The sequence below is a fragment of the Centroberyx gerrardi genome, chromosome 4 (genome assembly GCF_048128805.1).
Source record: "Centroberyx gerrardi isolate f3 chromosome 4, fCenGer3.hap1.cur.20231027, whole genome shotgun sequence".
Taxonomy (NCBI): Eukaryota; Metazoa; Chordata; class Actinopteri; order Beryciformes; family Berycidae; genus Centroberyx; species Centroberyx gerrardi.
The window spans coordinates 27,491,989-27,514,358 of NC_136000.1; the positions used below are offsets into that span (position 1 = coordinate 27,491,989).

At 43.8% G+C, this 22,370-nt stretch overlaps 1 protein-coding gene across 1 annotated transcript in view; it reads left to right on the top strand.

Annotated features, from left to right (window-relative positions):
• Positions 1 to 22,370, top strand: part of kiaa1549la (KIAA1549-like a) — an 85,417-nt gene that overhangs the window by 27,259 nt on the left and 35,788 nt on the right. The window contains exons 2-7 of the mRNA XM_071914875.2: positions 7,253 to 8,014; positions 9,477 to 10,259; positions 10,457 to 10,572; positions 14,878 to 15,100; positions 16,490 to 16,623; positions 17,844 to 18,012. Of these exons, the coding sequence (XP_071770976.2) occupies positions 7,253 to 8,014; positions 9,477 to 10,259; positions 10,457 to 10,572; positions 14,878 to 15,100; positions 16,490 to 16,623; positions 17,844 to 18,012 (2,187 nt within the window). The remainder of the gene's footprint in view (positions 1 to 7,252; positions 8,015 to 9,476; positions 10,260 to 10,456; positions 10,573 to 14,877; positions 15,101 to 16,489; positions 16,624 to 17,843; positions 18,013 to 22,370) is intronic.

Consider the following 22,370-nt stretch of genomic DNA (forward strand, 5'->3'; position numbering starts at 1 on the left):
TACCATGACATTGAGAAATGCAGTTCTCATTGCACCGGACCTTTAAAAATAATTCTGCATGCCTAATGTGACAGTAGACCAAATACCTTTCCAGAATTTTTGCTGAATTCAGTTTCACTTGAGGGCATTTCCTTCCTGAAAAATAGCAAGTGGACAATTTTATGACTTAGGTAATCATATTTCATAAAATGATAAACAGAGATGGAATGCATTTTCACAGACTGAAATCATGAACATGTGCTGACATACATACATAATTAACAACAACAGCAGCTTAAAGTAGGAAAAGTGGCATGTCAGGCTATATTATAAATTACACACTGCTCTAATAACTTTCCCTCAGGCTTAGTGTGCTGCAATGACAAAAGGGCAGAATCTCCACTGGAATATCCATGTGTGGATATGTTGCACTGTTTATCCGCTAATTAAATATGAAGTGTCTCATTCTATATGCACTAAATGCTTGTATGCATAGTTAGTAGACCAGAATCTTCCATTTAGATGGGCCTGATCAGATGTGAAGTGTGGTAGATAACTGGTAAAAAGAGTGGTTGTTAATTTGTTGTTTCTGCAGAGACATGCCTGAGGACAGTATGAATGCTCTCAGCTGTTGTGTGTGTGTGTGTGTGTGTGTGTGTGCATGTGCGTGCCCCTTTCAAACGAGAGAAAGGGTGCTATCGAGTAGAAATCAGTGTAACAGAGATGGTGATGTAACCCTTAGCCTATCACATTCATTCCATCCATCCGTCCATCCATCAGCTTGCTCCCATGGGTCCTGGCTGATATTTGGTGCTCCTCCTCACACAGACAGATGGACACTATGGGTCATTCCAATGCTGTCACACCCTGTCAAAGCAACAATACTTGGGTTACACTAATCTGTTGGCAAAGAGGGAAACGAATGAATGCCAAGGGCTGCACCACAGAAAATAAAGATGAAAAGTCACATCTAGTAGACATTACTCCTCCTTTCATTAGCATCCATCCATCTATCTTTCTGACCATCCTCCATCCCTCCGTTCTTCAATCCATCCAAAGTATTTCCTGCTCTCGCCTACGCGCCGACAGATGGATGCCGCGAATAGTTCCAGGAAACGGTTACATGTCCGTCCTGTTGGACGGCCTCATTCCATTGGACAAATCTATTGGCTTGGGACCGTCCGTACTCCCACTGAGTCTCGTACCGCATCCAGTATACCGGCGCTCTGGCTCGCTACCAGTGCTCCCACTCGAACCGCAGAGCCTTTATTTAAAGCTTTAATGGGAAAAATATTCACTCATTCAAACACATTGGTACAGAAGAACAATCAGATTGTTCTGTGCTTCCCTCATGCTCAAACCGCTGACTGTTCCATTCTGCATTTGGTTTGATGGTATGGCCGTTAATTTCTGGTCAAGCTCCAATTTTCATTCTTTTATTTATTTTCACCACAAACAGTTTAACTTACAGCTACACTAGACATGTTTTTCAATGTAAAAATACACCCGTCTTATCAGCCTAAATCACTAAGTGGGGTTGCAACAGAGAAGAGTGTCCCATCCCTACTAGGCTATTTGCCCAAATGAAATTCTTGGTATGGTCACTTCTCCACCCACGGGAAGTAACAAATCCAAACTTCAGAGTGAAATCCAAAGTGTCTCCTGAACAGCAGTGAGTAGTAGCACTCTGTCCAGAGAAAGCTGGACTCACCAACATTAGATCTTTTCCTTTTTGTCTCTTTGGTATCTTTGGTATAAGTGACTTTGTGCAGTTTACTGATGTCACATTACAAGATTTCTGGGTATTGAAGTTCAAATTTGGAGCCACCAACATGTGAAGAACTCCTGCTTTTTTTGAAAGTTTGAAGGACTTCATTACCCATAAATCATGTAATGTGAGGTCAGTAAACTCTGCACTCCTTGGACGTACATTTTTTGTTAGTGGCTTGTAGGGGTGCAGGTCCCTCTTATGATTTAGCCTGGGGGGACCTGTGTATCTTTTCATAAAATCTTGCCTTGTGCAGTCTAAGGTGGAGATTAAGACTTACATTATCTTTGACCTGGCCTTTTTAATATTTTTTTTAATTAAAACATGCTACCAGGTGGCCATTTGGCAGAGCCAGCCCACCAAACTCCCCCTCCTCACTTCTTCCCTCTGAGCTTCACTGGACTGAGGACCAGTTGGCTTCGTACCATTCTCACACTTCCTAACCACCTGTCCTGCCCACAGGCAGGAGGGTTGCATGGATCAACTTCACTTTGGCCCACAGTACCACCATGCAGGTCTAAAGGGGGCGTATGTGCTTGCAAAGGCGTGGGTCTTAACCATAGACATGTACCACTATAGTATCACGGGCACCTGGGAGCGGCCAATCTGAATGGTCGGAGAGAGCTTGTACTGACCTGGCAGGGCTATACAGAGTTGTGCTGGCATCTGCAGAGATTCAGCGAGCCATCGGTGGACGCAGTGCCAGCTGGCAAGGCAGTACGGTCAATACATAGCTTGGCACTAGTCTAAAGCCTTGTAAATGGTCAGTAGCTCTTTGTGCACCAATTCCATGCAATGATTCTCATAATCAGCCTGTAAGCTAAATGGTCTCACACGAAAATAAGCAAAAAAATTCCTGTGTGCTTTGTACGAATAGATAAAGCAGATCAGGCAGTCTGCTCTCATCCACGTTTATCCATCTTTAATCCAGACTTTCTGTTGTACCAGGTCACCCATCTATCCAACGATCCATCCATCCATCTATCCATCCAACAATCCATCCATCCATCCATCCACCCATCCATCCATCAATCCATCCCTCCACCCGTCCTCCCTGTCCATATTTGTTCTCAGTGGAGGTTCTTCTTTCCTGGTGTTTTGTCAGAGGTCTGATGGTAGAATCCCATATGCTGCTCTCAGCTAGAGCAGGTGGCTAACTGTTGGAGGAGAAAACACTCAAAACACTGCTAACAGTTATGCACATGGTACCATTCCTTCTATCCATCCCTCCATCCATCGATCCCTCCAGTCATGCGTTCATCCATACACATCAATCCATTCGTCCATTCAAACAAATTGATTTCTGATAGCCATCAACACATAAGCTCCGCTCTCGGAAAAACAAATGAGAGGTCCTATGATCAACTGAGTTATATTGTTATTATTACAGAATGACTTTATACTGGCTCAGACGCTACAGCAATGAAGCTAACTGCAAGAAGAGGCAGATACACTGAAATCAAAGAATTACTGGTACATGCTATTTAGATCTAAATGTAACTGTGCGTTCACACCAAATGCAAAGCGAATCTTCGCCTCGCGTTACTCGCGCGAGTTTGACCGCGGGATCATTTGTGTTTACTCGCGAGTAACGCAAGTACACAACCCGCGAATATTCAAGTAACGTTGGGAAAGCCAGCTGTGCTAACGGTTGTGCTAACTGGGGCTTATGCTTGTGCTAACTTGGTTCATAGTAAAGTACAACCGATAGCTGGAATAAAGTAACAGACACATATTTTCTGAATTTACCAGGTAGTCCAACTTCCTCGCTGACTTTTCTCCAAGCCCTCTCCTTTCTCTTACGGTCTCTGTATGCCAGGAGACTTGTGTCATACAGCTCCGGGAGCCCACAGACGGCTACTATTAGCGTATCCTCCATTTTTGATTGGACATCAGGACGTCAGTGACGTTGGGAGAATCTCAACGCTGATAGGCTTTCGCAACACAGCGTCACGCAAATTTTCCGCTCAAGTTCGACGCGAAATCGCGTCTGTTCACGTCTTTGCATTGACTTTGTATGTAATCACGCCGCGCGAAAAATTCGCTTCGCGTTTGGTGTGAACACACCATAAAGAAGAATTACTCATTTTCATCACTTACTTTCAATGAGGGGCTTAATATCCTGTTGATTCTCATGGGGAAATAACAGTGGTAGGTGGATGGGTGATTGACATGTAGTAACCAGTGTTGGGAATAACGCGTTACAAAGTAACGTGTTACTGTAATTCCACTACTTTGGCGGTAACTAGTAATGTAACTAATTACTTTTTCAAATTAAATAGCGCAATTACAATTACTGAAATTTAAATGGCATCGTTACTTGTTACTGGATTATCTGGTTTATGATCATCCGACTTTACGGTGCCGCAAGTGACTCAAAAGCCTACCAACCTCCCTGGCGACTTTATTTCTCAAAAGCGACTAGCGACAAATCTGGCGACTTTTTCTGACCATGGGAAGCAATGTTAATGTGTTGAATCCCAAAGCATTTGGCAATAAATTGGTTCGGCTGATGCCGGTTTGCTCTACTTGCTTGTCTAATCCAGGGAGGTCTGATGATCACAGTGCTTCCCACACACAGTGTAGCCCCCCTCCCTCCGCTGAGAGCAGGGACTGTAGGATAGGGTCCACTTGTAATTGTTACCGGCGTACACCGAAACTGGCCCGGGTGGGTGGAGTCAGCACTTATATTAAAACGGGCTACACCGCGGCGTGCATAACAAGTGCAGCATTATATATTGATATGCAAATTATCGTATGACATCATCTGGCGACTTCTAGCGACTTTCTGAGCAGCCAATAGTATACTTTCCTTGGAAAAGAGTTGGCAACACTGCTACCGGTCGGTAACTTAGCCCACACAGTGTACTAATGCTTGATTTGAAGGCCTGTCGAGGTACAATAAATACGCCTATCAAAACATATCTATTGTGTTTTATTGTTCCACTACTTACTTTTCATCATAGTGATAATGGGTACAATGATAGATACAATTTGACAGTTGTCTTGTCCCACACTGTGCCACAGCAACACTAAAATAATATAGCTATGTGTAATAAGGGAATTGAAGCAGACATTTAAAAGTAACGCAAAAGTTACTTTCCCTAGTAACTAATTACTTTTATTATGCAGTAATTGGTAAAGTAATTCAATTACTTTTTGAGAGAAGTAACTAGTAACTGGAACTAATTACTAATTTTCAGTAACTTGCCCAGCACTGGTAGTAACTGACATTTCAAGACAGTATTTCCATCGTAGCAACAGTAATTTCCATGAGGGAGTTTGTGGTTGGACCACACGTATGCTGTTTGCTGTGTGAGCAGGTGTCTCTGTCTGTGGGTGAGAGGTCCACACTGTGTCCACGGTTTCAGGATATGGATATGGAAACGCTGCTACACCACACAACAAACTGTTGTGGACCAGCGCTCAACTTTTTGTTCAACACATTTTGTTCCTAAAATAACGTGAAGACATGTTAACAAGAAGGATGCTATCTGCTTTTATCCCCCTTTCGAGTCGCCATCTGCTTACAGCAAGTATGGAAACGCTGCTATTACACGCTGAAATGCTGTAGTGGTTCTGGATGAGAAGAATCACAGCGAAAAGAAAGATGATATTTCAGTCGAGTTTAACGAGCATGTTTCCCCCCTATGGTGCCAATGTAATCACTCTTGCCACTTCTAGCTTTATCTCTTCTTCTACTCTCAAAATGATTGATTGAGCTCTTGATGCAAGCACTAACACATAAAGTAGAGCTTAAAAAAAGTTCACATTTTAATTGTCATCGGATTAATGTCTCCTTTTAATGATCCTTATGATGTGACACCCTATAATAAGGAATGGATTCCTCGGTGGTTGTAGTTAATAGGAGGGGGTGGTTGAATTGCTTTATACTAGGTTTCCAGAGGATACAGTTAAGCCCAGTGCTGGTTCTATAAAGCCTCCCTTGCTTAGAAACGCTGTCTTTTAATTAACCAATCCTCCGTGGAGACATAGGGAGCGTGGGAAGTGTGCGATACACACACACACACACATATGCGTATGCGGGCAGATATGAGCGCTTAGGAGTGTGCGCGTGCATAAAAAATACATACATACTCTGTCCAGCACTTGCCCGCTCTCTTGATCTCTTATGCCAGGAACAGGGGAAATTCAAAGTCAGCCTGGACCAAAGCCAAAGCTTTCTTCCAGACCTTTTAGCTGCAGAACAAATGAGCAGATGCAATAAACTGTGTCACCCAGTCAGACAGTCAGACAGTCAGACAGTCAGACAGTCAGACGGTCAGCCTTGCTGTTCCCCATCTTTCAATTCCACTAAGGCAAGGTGCCTTTGAGACTGAATGTATTAGGCAGGATAATCGCCTCAGGCTGCCAAACCACAGGGCTTTGTTGAGGCTATAGACAAGAACACAGAATTAGAGTTCATAGAATGGAGATAACGCGTATTGAAGTGAATGCTGAAGTTAAGCTTAGATTGGCAGCTGTCTTTGCTGGTTCATTCCACATAACCAAGCATCTGAACCGTTCAGTGTCGAAAGTTGAACATTGAAAAATGACTCTCTAACTGTCCTCACTTACAAATGACTTGCAAAGGGAAATATTGCGATTTGGTCTTATTGATCTTGGTCGGGTCAATCAGCCATATTTGATGTATTGGTCCCCATTTTTACAGTCTGGGTGGTTGTGTATGTTCTAGGAATAATATATCCATGGGCTAGCTTGGCTAACCTAACAGATCAGATTAGCATGTGTGAAATCACAGCTGATTAGGGTGTGTGTGTGTGTGTGTGTATGTGTATGTGTGTGTGTGTGTGTGTGTGTGTGTGTGTCCTAATTTGTGCACTCTGGAACATCTAAATTAATTCCCTATGCTTTATCCTCTAAAAACATAAGTGACCTACTTTACACATTATTACTATTTTTCCACAGTCGCAGTTTTAGAGTTCTTTATCCCTTTGGATAAGTGTGTGTGTGAGTGAGTGAGAGAGAGAGAGACAGAGAGAGCATGTGTATGTGTGTATTTGCGAGAGGAGCAGGACAAATGTGTGCATCCTCACATGCTGATGGGTGTGTGTGAGTAGGCGGCTGGGCGCAGAGCTACAGTTTTAAATCTCCTGACGGTGGCACAGTTGTTATGGTGGCATTATGAGGACTAATGACTTCAGCACTCCAGCAATGGCAGCTGTGTGCCATTGTGTGTGTGTGTGCATGTAAGTGACTGCATGTGTGTGTATGGAAGGCCAGATGATAGATGAGTACCCAAGAGCCAAAACAGAAGTCATTGTGAAGCCTGTGGGACCGATGAGTCAAAGACTGCTTAGAATATTGCCGTTGCCCAGAACTCCTAATTAAACCGTTTTCTCTTTCTTATCTTTTGTCCATCTCCCTCTCTCCCTCTCCCTCTCTCTCTCTCTCTCTCTCTCTCTCTCTCTCTCTCTCTCTCTCTCTCTCTCTCTCTCTCTCTCTCTCTCTCTCTCTCTCTCTCTCTCTCTCTTATTTCTCCAGCTGAGGGAGGTCATCATGAGTCAACGAGGCAAGCTGCCTCGCCTCTGGACCCCGCGGTGCCCTCCAACCTCTCAGCCACCCCGGGGAGCGGAGGCAGAGCCGGGGCCGAGGACAAAGCGGAGGCCCGTCCGGAGGCGAGGGACGGGGACGACGCCGGGCCTGCGGCCGGAACCGGAGCTTGGCCCGAGGGCAAAGTGTTCGCCGAGGCCAGAACGGCGGTTTGGGCCGAAACTGAAGCTGGAGTCGGCGCCGGAACCGGGGGTAAAGTCTTCGCCGAGACCGGGATAATGACGGGAACCGGCGCCTGGGCCGAAGTCGGGGCCGAATGGAGGCCGGTGGACACAGAGGGGGTCGACCTGCCAAGCGTGCCCAGGGACCCGGCCGCCTGGCTGGGGCAGCAGAGGCTCCAGGCGCAGGGAGAGGGCCACAGAGAGCAGGCCGCCTTCTCCTCAGTCCTGACTATGCTGGCAGAGACAGCAGAGCTACAGGCACCAGCGGTGGGGAAACCAGTAGGACTGCTGTCTAAAGCTGCCTGGACCAAAAGCTCCTCTTCATCATCGTCCAAAGCCGCTTCCTCCTCCTCCTCCTCCTCCTCCTCCTCTTTGCCAAAAGCATCCTCTTTACCTTTCTCCTCCTCCTCTTCCCCCTCCTCTCCAGCCAATAACAGAGACAATCAGATAACAGGATCAGACTCCGTCTCTCTGGCTGCTGTTAGCAGCAACTCCTCCAGCAGCAACAGCAGCAACAGCAGCTCCAGCTCTGGTATGACCCAAGGTTAGAATAGTTCTATGATCTATGTTCTATTTTCACTTTTACTTTCACTTCAGCTTCAGAGTTTTAAGATGGTATCAGCTAGTAAAATTTTTCATAGCTTTTTATTTTCCCTTTAATTTTGTGTAGTTTCCTTCATGCACCTCATTTCTGAATTATATTTCTGCTTACTAAAACCCTTAATTTTAATTTGAGTTAACAAATAAACAAAACAAAAACAACAATTAGAAACCCCAGTACAGCTCCACACCATGGGATTTGTTTTATTATTTTTGTCATTCTCAACATTGATAACCATTGTCATCATCATCATTTTCAGCGTCACTATCATTATTGCCACCTTTGTAAGCATCATCATTGTCATCATCATCATCATCATCATCATACTGTTGTTGTCATCATCTTCATCATATTGTTGTTATCATCATCATCTCCTCTTCCTCATCATCACCATAATGTCCCGTCCCACTCCATTGCCTCCATGCACCCATACCTCCCCACTTCCTATGACATCATCATCATATAACAATGCAGGACATCATCAATAAGGTAATATGTTAATTATCACCTCCAATATGGTGGTCAAAATGAAATGCAGTAAGTCTACTATAACCTAAATTACTCTAATCTAAGTTTAAGATTTACCACATTTGCTGTAGCTCTTATATCTCCTATCACATCACATCACAATACAACACATCTTTATGGGGTGACAGGTGGATCAGATTGAATGAGATCGCACTTTCCATCTGACATTACTGATTTCATCCCTCTTGTTAACTCTGGCCTCCCTTACACCTGGCATTGACATGCGTCTTGTGCCAGTATTTTGTGTAGATATGATTTAGGTGGATTAAATGTACACCTGACATTAAAATGTGTCTCTGTTGTACGCATTGAAATTCACTCTCCCTTTCCCTTGCAAAATTCAGATTGCTGCACACTTCATCTTGTAATGTTTACATACTTTCAAATTGACAGTAAACACCTCATCTTGTTCGTTCCCCATCCGTGAGTATCCTGACAATCCATTTTTGACAAGTATGTTATTAACCTGCCGCCCCTTGCCTGCCTGTGTTTCATTTGCATGTTCCATCCTGTTTGGATCCATTTGCGTAGTTGCTAAGTGGATTGAAGAAGCATTGCATTTACACGTTGTTGTTAATGTGGCCAAATGTGTCTCTCTGAGGTGGATCGGGTGAACGAATCTTCAAGGCGTCTTGGGTGTGTTTACACCAGGATTTTATCCGAACACAATCCGATCACCCAGGATGCATGTTAATGCCAGCTGCAAAATGGAAGGGGGGTCTATAGATTTTGGGTAAATTATGGGGGAAATCAAGATATTACCTGTCCATCATCCCCCTGGTTAAATCCCTCTCTGAGCATATGAGATTATTGTATTATCCCATGTTACATGCAGTAATATCCCTTGATGTTTTCCTCCCTGCAGAGGAGTCGGTGAGCAGCCTGCCAGCCTGGGATCTCCCCACCGTCCCAGAGTCTCTTCTGTCCACCGTGGGCGACCACGACGTCACGCTTCCCGCCAACGTCACCAGCCCTTTCTCCACCCACCAATGGAACACCACCGTGCCGGCGCGCACCGGAAACACCTCGCGGCACACGCCCACGTCGCCCACCGCCACACATACGTCTCCATCGCCCACCACCACCTCGACACACGCTCTACCTTTGTCCACCACACCACCCGGACCCACCGCGTTGTCGCACACCCACACCACCGGCCAGGACACTGTGACCAACGACAGCCTTCAGCTGACGACGGTAACCACGACAACGCCCTCAACGACCACTCCGACTGTGACCGCCTCTACGATGACAATGCAGGCGGCGACCACTATGGGCGCTGTAACCATACCACCAACTACCACTGCTACTGCAACCACACAGCAAACTACCAGCCTCGAACCGACCACAGTGGCTACTACTGAGCCTACAACCACCACTACTACCACAACCACCACTACTACTACTACTGTTCCACCCACCACCACCACCACAACTCTTCCTACCACCACCACAACTACCACACCTGCAACTACTACTACTACTACTACCACCACCACCACCACAACAGAGGTGCCCGCCACCACTTTGTTCATCCCGGTCCAAACCACGCCGCCTCCAACTACGACCACAGAACCTCCATCCAGTACCAGTGCAGAGGAGAGTCCTCTACCTTGCAACATCACCGAGAAGTACTGGGTCAGAACAGGTACCAGGACATTTAGATTAAAGCTCCATAATTATGATGTTAATAGTGCTTATAAGTCAGTAAAAAACATACAGTCCATGGTAAATTATGAGCTGTTCTATTGTGGTGTTATTCAACACCAGAATACTTATTGATCGGCTGAAAAGTTATAGACCCGGTGCCCCTGCATTTAGCTCTCTCTCTTTATCCCTGTGCAGTTCTGTCCATCCAGCTGCGTAGGAACCGCCTGGACCTGATCCTGAAGCAGAACCTGTCTAAAGGACTGAGCCACGCCCTGCAGAGAGCCCTCAATGACAGCAATGCCTTTGCACAGGTCAGTCAGTCTTGTCGGTTCAGTTACTTAAACACAGGCCAGTGGCTTGTAACCACACATCAGTGGCTATTAAGCACAGGTCAGTGGCTAGGAAACACACGCCAGTGGCAATTAAGCACAGGTCAGTAGCTAATAAACACAGGTCAGTGGCCTATAATCACATCTCAGTGGCTAGTAAACACAGGTCAGTGGCTAATAAACACAGGTCAGTGGCTAGTAAACACGTCAGTGGCTAGTAAACACAGGTCAGTGGCTAGGAAACACACGCCAGTGGCAATTAAGCACAGGTCAGTGGCTAATAAACACAGGTCAGTGGCCTATAATCACTGGTCAGTGGCTAGTAAATACAGGTCAGTGGCCTACAATCACAGGTCAGTGGCTAGTAAACACAGGTCAGTGGCTAGGAAACACATGCTAGTGGCAATTAAGCACAGGTCAGTAGCTAATAAACACAGGTCAGTGGCTAGGAAACACACGCCAGCGGCAATTAAGCACAGGTCAGTGGCTAATAAACACAGGTCAGTGGCCTATAATCACTGGTCAGTGGCTAGTAAATACAGGTCAGTGGCCTACAATCACAGCTCAGTGGCTAGTAAACACAGGTCAGTGGCTAATAAACACAGGTCAGTGGCTAGTAAAACCCGTCAGTGGCTAGTAAACATAGGTCAGTGGCTAGGAAACACACGCCAGTGGCAATTAAGCACAGGTCAGTAGCTAATAAACACAGGTCAGTGGTCTATAATCACTGGTCAGTGACTAGTAAATACAGGTCAGTGGCCTACAATCACAGGTCACTGGCTAGTAAACACAGGTCAATGGCTAATAAACACAGGTCAGTGGCCTATAATCACAGAACAGTGGCTAGTAAACACAGGTCAGTGGCTAGTAAACACAGGCCAATGGCTAATAAACACAAGTCAGTGGCCTATAACCACAGGTCAGTGGCTAGTAAACACAGGTCAGTGGCTAATAAACACAGGTCAGTGGCTACTACCCACAGAGGCTCGTAGATGATTAGTTGAATTTGAATTTGATTTAATTCTGGACTTGAGTAGATAGTTACCTCATCGGAAGCAGAGACAATTTGTCTTAAGGACAGAGCAACATCTACAGACAGGTTAAATGGTTTCCAGAATATTGGCTTACTTAGAGACTGGAAAAATCCAAGACCATTGGTAATCCTAGAACAGACTATAACAGACTATTTTACCTTCTCATTCATTATTATACTCAGCATTAATTCCAACATGTGCATTATGCTCTTAATGTAAATTAGAACAGTGTGTAACCTACTTAATTGCATAGAGTAAAAGTGTCCCTCTATCTGATGCTAATGTAGGTTACATGTATATAACGCTTTAATTTTGCCACGGTGCCGGCTCTTCATGTGTGCTAAGATATCCTATTTTGGAGTGTGTCATCTCGTTGCAATATTCACCCTTCTCTCCTCCTACCCATTCACCTCATGAGGACTAATCCTCTGAATGGTGCTAGAGACGAACGGAGTGAGGTGACTAATGCAGACGGCGTTTGAGTCTGAATAGAAATGACCTGTTGAATAGTCAATCGGTGTTTGCTTAGAGAGGCTATCACACACACGCACGCTCATGCTGTCTCTCACACGCACACACACACACACACGCACACACAAATGCTAATGCAAGATAAATAGAGAGTAAATTATTCTTTTGTTCTTTCCTGTATCTGCACCATAGCAATGTAGTCAACTGATCTTTCTATTGTGCCGCTATCTGTGTATCGTTTTTGTCTGTGTCTGTTTTGATTTGTCCTTCTTGTTTCCTCTTTTTCTTTTTTTGCCGTCTCTTTCTCTTTCTTCTTCTTCTTCCTCTCCCTCTTGCTCTCTCACTTCTCAAGATCCACATTTCTCGCATTGCTCCCCCTCACTTTGTCCCTCTCCCCTAACTGATTGCCGCCTCAGTTTAAGCCTATCGATTTTCTGCCAACCTGTCCATCTCGCCTGTCTGTTGGTCCGCCCGTGGTTACTGCCTGCCTCTCTATCTGTCCACCTGCCCCTCTTCATCTCCCTGTCTGTCTGTCTTCTGTCTTCATCCGACTGTTTTTTCTATTTTTATCCATTTGTTTGTAAGCCTGCGCTGGGAGTGACTCAGTGTCTCTAAGCCCCGGTCCACTTTCATCCCCCCCCCCCCCTCCACCACTCCTCCTGCTCCTCAGCTCTCCTCCTCTCCATCAGATATCATGGATTATTATTGGGCAATCTGGATCAGTCTAGTGAGATGCAGCAGCAGCAGCAGCAACAGCAGCAACAACAGAGTATTCTATTGGCCAGAGCTTAAAAGCCATGATATTATGTAGGCAGCGTTTTGAGATGGTGATGTGAGGCAGCAAATATTGGCTTCAGCAGGGACAGGGATTGTCAAACGGCATGAAATTAGTATGCAGTGTGTAATATGTCGCATCATTAAACAATGCGGTTTAGTCCATAATTGCTTACAAAATTGCCCAGTTTTATTGCTTTAAAATGTTGCCAAGGAGAGAGAAGCCACAGCCGAGGTGAAGGTCAGGTCTAGTTAGCTTTATTAGCTGCAACACTGCTGTTCAAACACACAGTCGACATCCAAAGGTGGAAATTACAAAGAAATTGACAAAGATTTAATATTGGCTTCATCAGGGATACAAGTTTGCATGAATTGTCAACACTAAACATATATAATGATATCTGCAAAGGCCACCTTAGGGCCCATAGACCAATCTGACAGTAGTATTTAAAACACACACACACACACACACACACAAAAACAATTGCTCTCACCTGGTGTAGGAGGCACCATAGGGTTCCAACCCCTTAAGGACATAAAATCCCATCTCACAGTCAGGAACATTACAGCATATTAAAACCTCTGAAGAGGAAATGAAATCCCCCATTCATTCCATTTGGTTAAAGACTTTTAACATGAAAGATCCAAAAGCTCCTGTTTTCTAAGGAGATGCAAAACCCAAAGGTGGGTCGTGGGAAGATAAGAATGGGCTGCTGAATTTTACTTGAAAAACTAAAGGACTATGTGAGAAAAGTTGCTGCAATGGAAAGTAGTCTAAATAATGATGGCAGCTGGATTAGAAAAACTCACTTTTGTTGGCAAGGAGAAGAGAGGAGGGGTAGAGGCAATGAGATACAGAAGCAGAAAGAGGAATGGGATTTTTGGAGAAATAGAGGAGAGGAGAGGAGAGGAAGGGCATAGCAACAACAGCAACAGCTGCTGAGAGCGGTCTGAAGGTAGAGGGTAGAGGAAAGTGGGCGGTGTGCAGTTCCAGAAATACAAGCCTTGACTCACCACCAATTGTTGTCTGTATGTGTTTTCAGGACACGGTTTGTCAGATTTATGACTGTTCAAGGCTACGGCTGAAATTTGCCCTCGAGGCAGATTCGGATTAAAAAAAAAAAAAAAAAAGGATTATAAATATTCATAGAGTCTGATCTATTTGTATTCTAAAACCATAAATCAAGTACAACGAGCATTAGAAAAGGTGCTTACAAATGCTTTTACACCTCAGCTCTAACACCTGAACCGGTTTAAACCTTTGGTAGAATAGCATTGATTTGTTCCCTTCATATGTCTGGTTCTTTTTGCAGTGTGTGTGTGTGTGTGTGCTTTGGAATAAAAATAGCAATCCTGTGAATATACTTGCATCACCATGTCACACGCCTCAGGATATACATGTACAACCTTGAAATACAGATGGAGATAGAGTAAAAATGACTGAAACTCAAACTCTTCTCTTTCTCTGTCAATTCAGTTTCAATTCAAGTTGGCATTACAAGATATAGTTATGTGTTGCCAAAGCATTCAGAGTGATCATAGCTCAGTATTGCTATAACTACATACAAGACAATCATCATTGTAATATTTTAGTATATACATAACAATCAACACAGCAAACGAAACCACATTACAGCACGCTACAGTGTCTTATCTTTGTCAGTTCAAACCATTTCTCCGGAGAAATCTGGTAGCAAAGTTTGGAATTTATTGAAATACATTTTTCTTACGTTTGCATATTTAGGAGATTCAAATAAGAAATGCATCTCTGTTTATGTCTTGTTCAAATCACATTGTTTACCCAGCCTCTAATGTTGTGGCACCCAGGATTTGTGACGCCTGCCTCTTTCTATCTCAAGATTATGATCTGATAATCTGAGTCAATGTGATGTCAAGCTGTTTTATTTTTGATGGTGGATTTTTTTGTGGATGGGGGCAGAGACTGTGCATTGGTTGTACATCAAAGCCTTGTATTTAATGGAGTTTCTGAACGGTTTCTCTCATACAGGTGGAGCGGGATGACTGCAGCCCCCATAACGTGACGCTGGCCTACTATGTGGCCAGCGGCAAAACCGTCTACATCTCCTCGGTGGTGGTCGAGGCCCTGAACGTCTACGGCTTCGACAAGCTGCTGTCGGACATCCGGCAGCACACGCCGCTGGTCAAGGCCGTGCTGGTTCCCGTGGCGACCTGGGTGCCCGCCCCCAGCATTCACCTGCAGCTCAAAACAGGTGATGAAACCCCCCGGTGACAGCGGGCCAGATAAACTGGATCAGTGATATGAATCATGAGACAACAAGGCTGGAACAACAATAACATAACAGGGTCACACACCGATGATGTTCATATTAGAGGTGGAGCGTAAAAGGATAAAGGGTAGCAGAGGTCAAAGATATGCAGAGAGGAAAGGAGAAGGTAATTTGAATATAACAGGGGAGGAAAGAGGGAGAAAAGGCAATGAGAGAAGCGGAAGGCTAGAGCCGAGACAAAATTAGAACATTCTGATTACTTATCTGCTCTCTTTTACTCTTCTCTGAAACCCAAATTCCTATACAAACTCCCAAGATTGCAGAGTGAGGGCAAATTGCCCCATTCACTTAGTCAGCCTCTTATTACCCGAGAAAATCTGATTTGTGCGCACACACACACACATCCAAATCAGGCCTTGCGGGAACAAGGGACAGAATAAAAATTCATGCTGCACCAGTGTTTACATTTGACTCAACTCACTACACAGACGTTGACAGATTTTGTATTGCGGATATTGAATCACATTTGTAACTCTGTGTACACCTGTGCCATGTACTCAACTTTTTGCCACAATACCAATTGAATTACATGGTGTACCATATACTGTGTTACTTTTGGCATATATGTTGAACTTGGACGACACCTCCACATTGCAAGGGTGCATTGTGTATGAATTAGGCGCTTGATGCAAAAAGAAAAGTCCACTTTTTTTGCACATCCAAGCTCATAAATCCTAAATATACGAGGCAAATTATGAGCCAGAACCCAGTTTGCATTGCATTTCCAACTGGGTCAACAGTGCGGTTGTGCCTGCGTATGTGTTGTAGACTAGTAAATGATGTGCAGTCTGTTTTGCCTCCTTTCGGAGACATAGCTCGCACCCATAAGCAACCGCAGCCTTTGAATTTAGGTCAGAATATTGTTCCACCTCTCCTCTGCCGGTCCTTTTAGAGGTTTTTAAAAAAGAGAGGCGAGAGCCGCGAGAGAATGGAGGGGAGCGACGGCGGTAAAAAAAGGACAGAGACGACGTCATAAAAACATCCTCTGTGTTGTCTCGCCGGCTCTTCGGCGGCGCAGAGGTGCGTGACGCGGACGGACAGCAACTCTTTTAGCGGTGCTCATTGTAGATAGTGAGGATAATCTTCAGTTGCTTTGTCCCACTGGTTGGGTTTATCGGTCACACAGACAACATCTACCCACAGCATGATGCTCATTTACACTAAAAACCCAGCCAAGAGTCCACACACAGCAAGATGAAGTTGTTTCTTGTACAGAGTGTCTCTTTCTCCCTCTCTTCCCCAGTGCTTTGGTTTCTAGGTCTGACAACAGATACTAACTGTTACTAAATATCGTTTCCCATCTCCCCCAAGTGTTGAGGTTCGTCGGCCCGACCGACAACATCTACTCCTGCAGCTTCGCCCAGATGCTGGAGCAGAGGCTGGAGAACGCCTTCGAAGAGGCCCAGGACAAAGTGCTGGAGACCTACAACAGGCTAACCGTCGAGGTACGCCACGTGTGTGTCTATTTTTAGCGTGACGCGCCGACAGTAAAGTGTGTCATACGTGTATGTCGCATGCTAATCAGGGCTCCGTGAATAATGAGGCCCCCGAGGCAAAATTTTTGGACACCTACGCCAGACTCACCGCTGAGGTACTTTAATGCGTTTATGATAACTGATGAGAAGTGTGCAGTAGCAGTGTAGACACAAGCCGCAGAATATGTTTACTGCAGATGTAATATTTATTTTGATGACATTCATGACTTTTCTTTATGGCGACGCTTTTCAAACCTGTATAAACTTTATATGCTTTCTGCTTTTGCAATCATGAGATATTTTTGCGTGCTCCTCCAAAACTCCTCAGGTTCTTTGAAGTAAATGACAGGAGATAGAATTTTCCACCATGGATAATCCAATCAAAGCACTTTTCAACAAGCGGATCATTGCCACTTTGCAATTTCATTCGCAATCAGCACACATTCGCTGCAAATTAGTACAGAAAACACAAAAATTGCTGTGGAACTTTGCAGCGAAAGGTCACATAAATCAAGCCGTTTTGGTAGCAATTATCACTTAAAGGCAGTAGGGGCCACATAATGTTTTATTACCAAAGCTCATTTTATCTGTGGTGCGATTTTATGCTTAAACCCTTCAGTTCTCTCTCTCTCTCTCTCTCTCTCTCTCTCTCTCTCTGGCTGTCAAGGTACTCTCATGACTGCGGGATATACATGCACACACCATCATAATCATAAAGTAGGTCTCAGCAGGCCCAACAGACAGATATAGGGGTCGTTCATAATTCATCCGCTGAAATATTGATGCTCGTGGAGGAATGCGATGGGAATTCCTTGTATCTCGTATCATCCGCTTTATTATGGTGACTCAGTCGCTTCATTTTCAGTATAGCCCACATAGGGTCGTGCCTTATTATAGGCTCAAAAAACACTGTTCATTTGAAGTGTCATGCTGTGTCTGGAATTGTGTAATGCCTGCGTTTATAGGCATCACAGACATCTGGTATTATACAATGAGGTATTTCTTTATGTGTGTGTGTGTGTCTGCCAGTCTGTGAATTATACATGTGCTCCGCCTGTATGTGTGTGTGTGCTACGAGTACAGAATTGAAAAAAACAACAACATTGTAAAATACTGGACTTTTGGGGTCTGAATTGGTGGATTCAAATAAAATATTAAAATTGTGTGTGTGTGTGTGTGTTCATCCTCAGATCCAGAGTGTGTCCCAGGAGCCTGGCTCTCCGTCGGTCTCCCTGGTGTACGTGGTGAAGAACCAGGATGCGGTTCTTAACGGGACCATCTCCAGCGGCCTGCTCAACCAGCTGACAGCCGAGCTGGTGGGCTACTTCCTCTTCTACCCGCCGCTGCTCATCGCCGAGCGTAAGTCACCCCAACAAAGACAAGTACAGATTCTGAAGGATCAGATTAATTGGATGTGATTTCAACTCTCTTGCTTCCTAGTTGATCAGCTGCCCTCATCACTTCTGGAGAATATAGTAAATATATATAGTTTGGGGATAAAACCCCAAAATCAGCGATTCTCTGTTATCTGTTGCTCTGGTAGAAGAGATTGGAGAATTGGGTTTTTTTCTCTCTCCATTCACTGCCATTGTATGATGAAACAAGTCTCAAAATCAGACTTCTAGCACATAAACGAATGCGAACAAAGCAGATTCTGACACTGTAAAAAAAACTAGTCCTGCTGCTGAATTATGTTTAAGTGAATCTCTTTCTTTATGTTTATTAAACCTTTCTGTTTGAACATGTGTACCACTGAAATCCGGTCGGAGGAAACTTATGCCGATGGAACAAAGAAAATAATATATAATACATAAAAAATGAGTCTCTTACCTTTTTTTCATCTATTTACAAGCTACACAACCCAAGGTACTACCAAAGCTCAACATCACTTTGACTTGCTAGTTAGCGTGAGCAACTGAACCATTAGCAAACATACGAACTCCGGTCCAGTCTAATCTAATCAAGCACAGATTTACACCTGGGACACCAGGTGAATTCAATTAACTGCAATTAACTGCTTGGTAGGATAGAAAACCAGCAGTACTCTGGACACCAAGGACCAGAGTTGCGAACCACCGGTTTATAGCATATAACATACATACATAGAAGCACTGCTTATTCATAGTATTCCCATGATGTCACATGCATTTCTTACCAATATGGTGCCTTACCATGCACACAGCTCATTGTCTGTGGCTGTCGTTTGATTATAATCACCTGCTAATTTATTACAATCACCTGTTATTTTCCTACCAAGATGGCCGTGTGGTGATGTAACAGAATACTATGAATACCAGCGGTCCCCGCTGGTTTCTATTTTACCTGGTAGCTGATTACATCACCTGGTGTCCCAGGTGCAGTGGTGGGTAGAGTACTGAAAATCTATACTCAAGTAAAAGTACAATTACTCCCATAAAAAATGACTCAAGTAAAAGTGAAAATTACCATTTGAGAAACCTACTCAAGTAAAAGTAAAAAAGTACCTGGTTAATAAATTACTCGAAGTACAAGTTACTTTCCATTTTAATATTTTTTAGGGTGTGCGGGCCAGTGCAAAATAATGAAAAAACAGCACTTGTTGATAAAACTTTCTTAGCCCTTTATAAAACAGAATATAAGTCTGTTTAACTCTAGTATTTACAGACATTATCAAAGTAACCAAACCTATTACAGCCCCAAAATGCAGTAGATACCGAATACAATACAATTAATTAAAATTCAGATTTTCTGTTCTGTAGTATTACTCCCTGTACCAAGACCTCAGTCAATCAACTAGAGAATGAAAACTTCTCTCCATTCACATTTTTCATTTGGGGATACCCATTTGTTGGAAGCTGCCTCTTGTTCTGGGTTTTGCTCCGTCATCATCGCATCGTGGTCAAAAGACAGGTGGTGCTTATTTTTCTTCCAGGCAGCTGGCAACTTGGCATCTGCAGTAGAGGTGCTCCTCGCGCGCTCTCCCCCCCTACACTCAATCCCCACATTTAGAGCAGACTAGTTGTAACAAAGGTATAAATGGCAAATGTAGTGAAGTAAAAAGTAGATTACTGGCTCAAAAATATACTCGAGTAAAGAGTAGAAGTACAGTTTAAAAAAAAGAACTAAAAGTATTCTTTTTTTTAAGACTTTTTTACTCATGTGCGTTACTTGTACTGCGTTACTACCCACCCCTGCCCAGGTGTCATTCACCTGATTACACCAGGTGACTGTAATTAACTACCAGGTAGAGGAGAAAACCAGCAGGGCTCTGGCTCCTGAGGACCAGGATTGAGAGCCACTGGCTTACACAATAATGTATGTGTTGTCTTCATCATGAAAAGACTTAGGCATACATATCGCTATATACATCACTGTGTGTCACAGCAGTCCATGCAAACTGATAGATGAGGAATCCAGCATTAAATTCTCCCGTCGTGTGACGTCAACTCATTTGCATATGAATAGGATTGTGAGAGATTGAAATCACAGCTAAAGTGTAAGATTTATTATTTATATAAAGTTACATTTTCCCATTAAAACTTTTACTTTGTTTTATGAATTATATTCTGCTCAATAAAGAACAGAGTTTGTACAAAATGATTTTTACCACACAGTGATTTCATAGCGGCCAGGTATAGAGCAGTGAAGCATCACTCTTTCAGATTCCCTGGCTGAATGTGGGGTGAAGACCTTGATGCTGTAGCAATCGCACTGTGACAAACTAAATCTTACATTTTGTTCCAAACTTCTGGAAGTTGCTGCCAACTTGGAGACTTTGCCATTAGATTTAGCAACGTTTCAAACCCCTCTGGAGCCTTGATTTCTCAAAAGTGAGTGACCCATCTAGGTAGTTTTCGACCACGGGGAACAACATTAATGTGTCGACTGTCAAAGCATTTGGCGACAAATTGTTAATAATCCATTAATCCTGAAATTCTGATGGTTAACAAGTGAATATGATTGAAAATGAAAATGAACAATTCATTTGTGGACAGTGCATGTGACTCTGAAAGTTGCAATGCTCAACACAACTGTGTCATTTGTAATGTTCAGCTAAATTATGCACTTGCCGCAGTAACACATCAACCTTTTGAGTTTACTCACTGTACCAATGCTTATTTCTCTTCTAACAGCATTATGAAAACAGCATTATCTAAGGCTGCCATTTTAAGTGTTCCATCCAAGTTGACATTTAAGAGTGCTGAATTCAACAGGAATACCTCTTCCATCAATTCTAATACAAAGTTGTATGGAACCTTTATGAGACATCAGATTAATGTGCTTGTTCAGAGGTGGGCAGGTAGCCCCTCCTTAGTTGTTCTGTTCTCTATTAAGACAAAAGGAAAGAGGGAGAGAGGGTTTGATCTTGGCCAGCAGGGGAGTTTAGCACATCGGCCCAAAAGCAGGACTGATTTTGACATTCTATTGATTTGACATTATGTTGTCCTTAAGGATGTTGTTTTAGCTTGTATTCAGCAAACACAAATGGAATAATAAATTCCAGTATATGGAAGTATTTAATCTGAATATGTCCACACCATTGCAAAACATAGAGACTTCAAAGTAAATCTGCATTCTGATTAAAGAGTCCTCATCTTCGTCCGTTCCTCCATTTTTTTGCACCTCTCCTCCTGTCCTTATAGGGCATAAGCATGATTTTTCTTCAAGGTAAAGGCCTTCTTTAGTCACATTAATAGACTTGGACGTGCCTGACGCACGTCTTGCGCCGAAATGTTGTTGCAGTAATAAATACAAACATATTAATGTGCCGTGTTAAGTCTGTGGGAGCCATATTCTTTTTATGACTAGCTCTGGCGTCGCCCCTTAGGCTGTAATGTTGAATTTAAAACATGACAAGGATGCAGACTGCTCCCACATGCCCGCTCCATTTGTTGTGTTTTTTTTTCAGCAGAGGCAAGGGAACAAGTGCAACAAGACGATAGTCCAAAAAAGGACTTTTGGTTTTGGTGTTCTCGCATTTCTCCCACAGAACCTGGACATTAGAAAGAGTTCAGTCTATCTCTTCTGATTCTCTAGCTGTTATATAACAACCGCTGTCCCGCTACAGCGAGCTGCCGGGCCGAGACAGACTTGGATAGCGGAACGTAGGGTGCCTTCAACGGCATTGATTGCCGGGATGCGTTGAGTCCGCTGCGGGACAGTGCATGATTCATGGCTTAGCGTATGTTTGACCTGCTTCTCAAAGGGAAAGGAGTAACAGGGAAGAAGGCTGTCAGAGTGTACTGCTGCCTCCGAGGGTAGAACCGCCCTCAAGTTTGTGTACATAAATATACCAAAAGGCAGACAGCAGAACAAAAGAAGTACAAGCTTGTGTTGAAAGTTCCCCTGCAGCTATTTTGGCCCCTTTAAAATTTACAACCAAACCCCATTCAGGTATATTTGGACTCCAAAAAGACCTAAATAAGCCCAATTAGACGTACCTAGGTATAGGCCCAATTAGAGTATTCTTTATTTTTTATTGATGATCCCATTATCTGCCCCATGAGCAATAATGAGATTCATGAGAAACAGAAGTGAACGGCACGCAGTACAGACTTCATCAGCTGTTTGTATTCCGCCGGCCCAGCCTCTAATACCATCTGTGAAATTTTAGAGGGGGGAAAAACAGCTGTACGGCTCCTATCATCTGAATCGCGCCACGGGCGATCCGCCGTCCGTGTCCCCCGAATGAGCTAATTTTAGCCCGGGTAAGATTAGATAAGGATCTATTTGTGCGC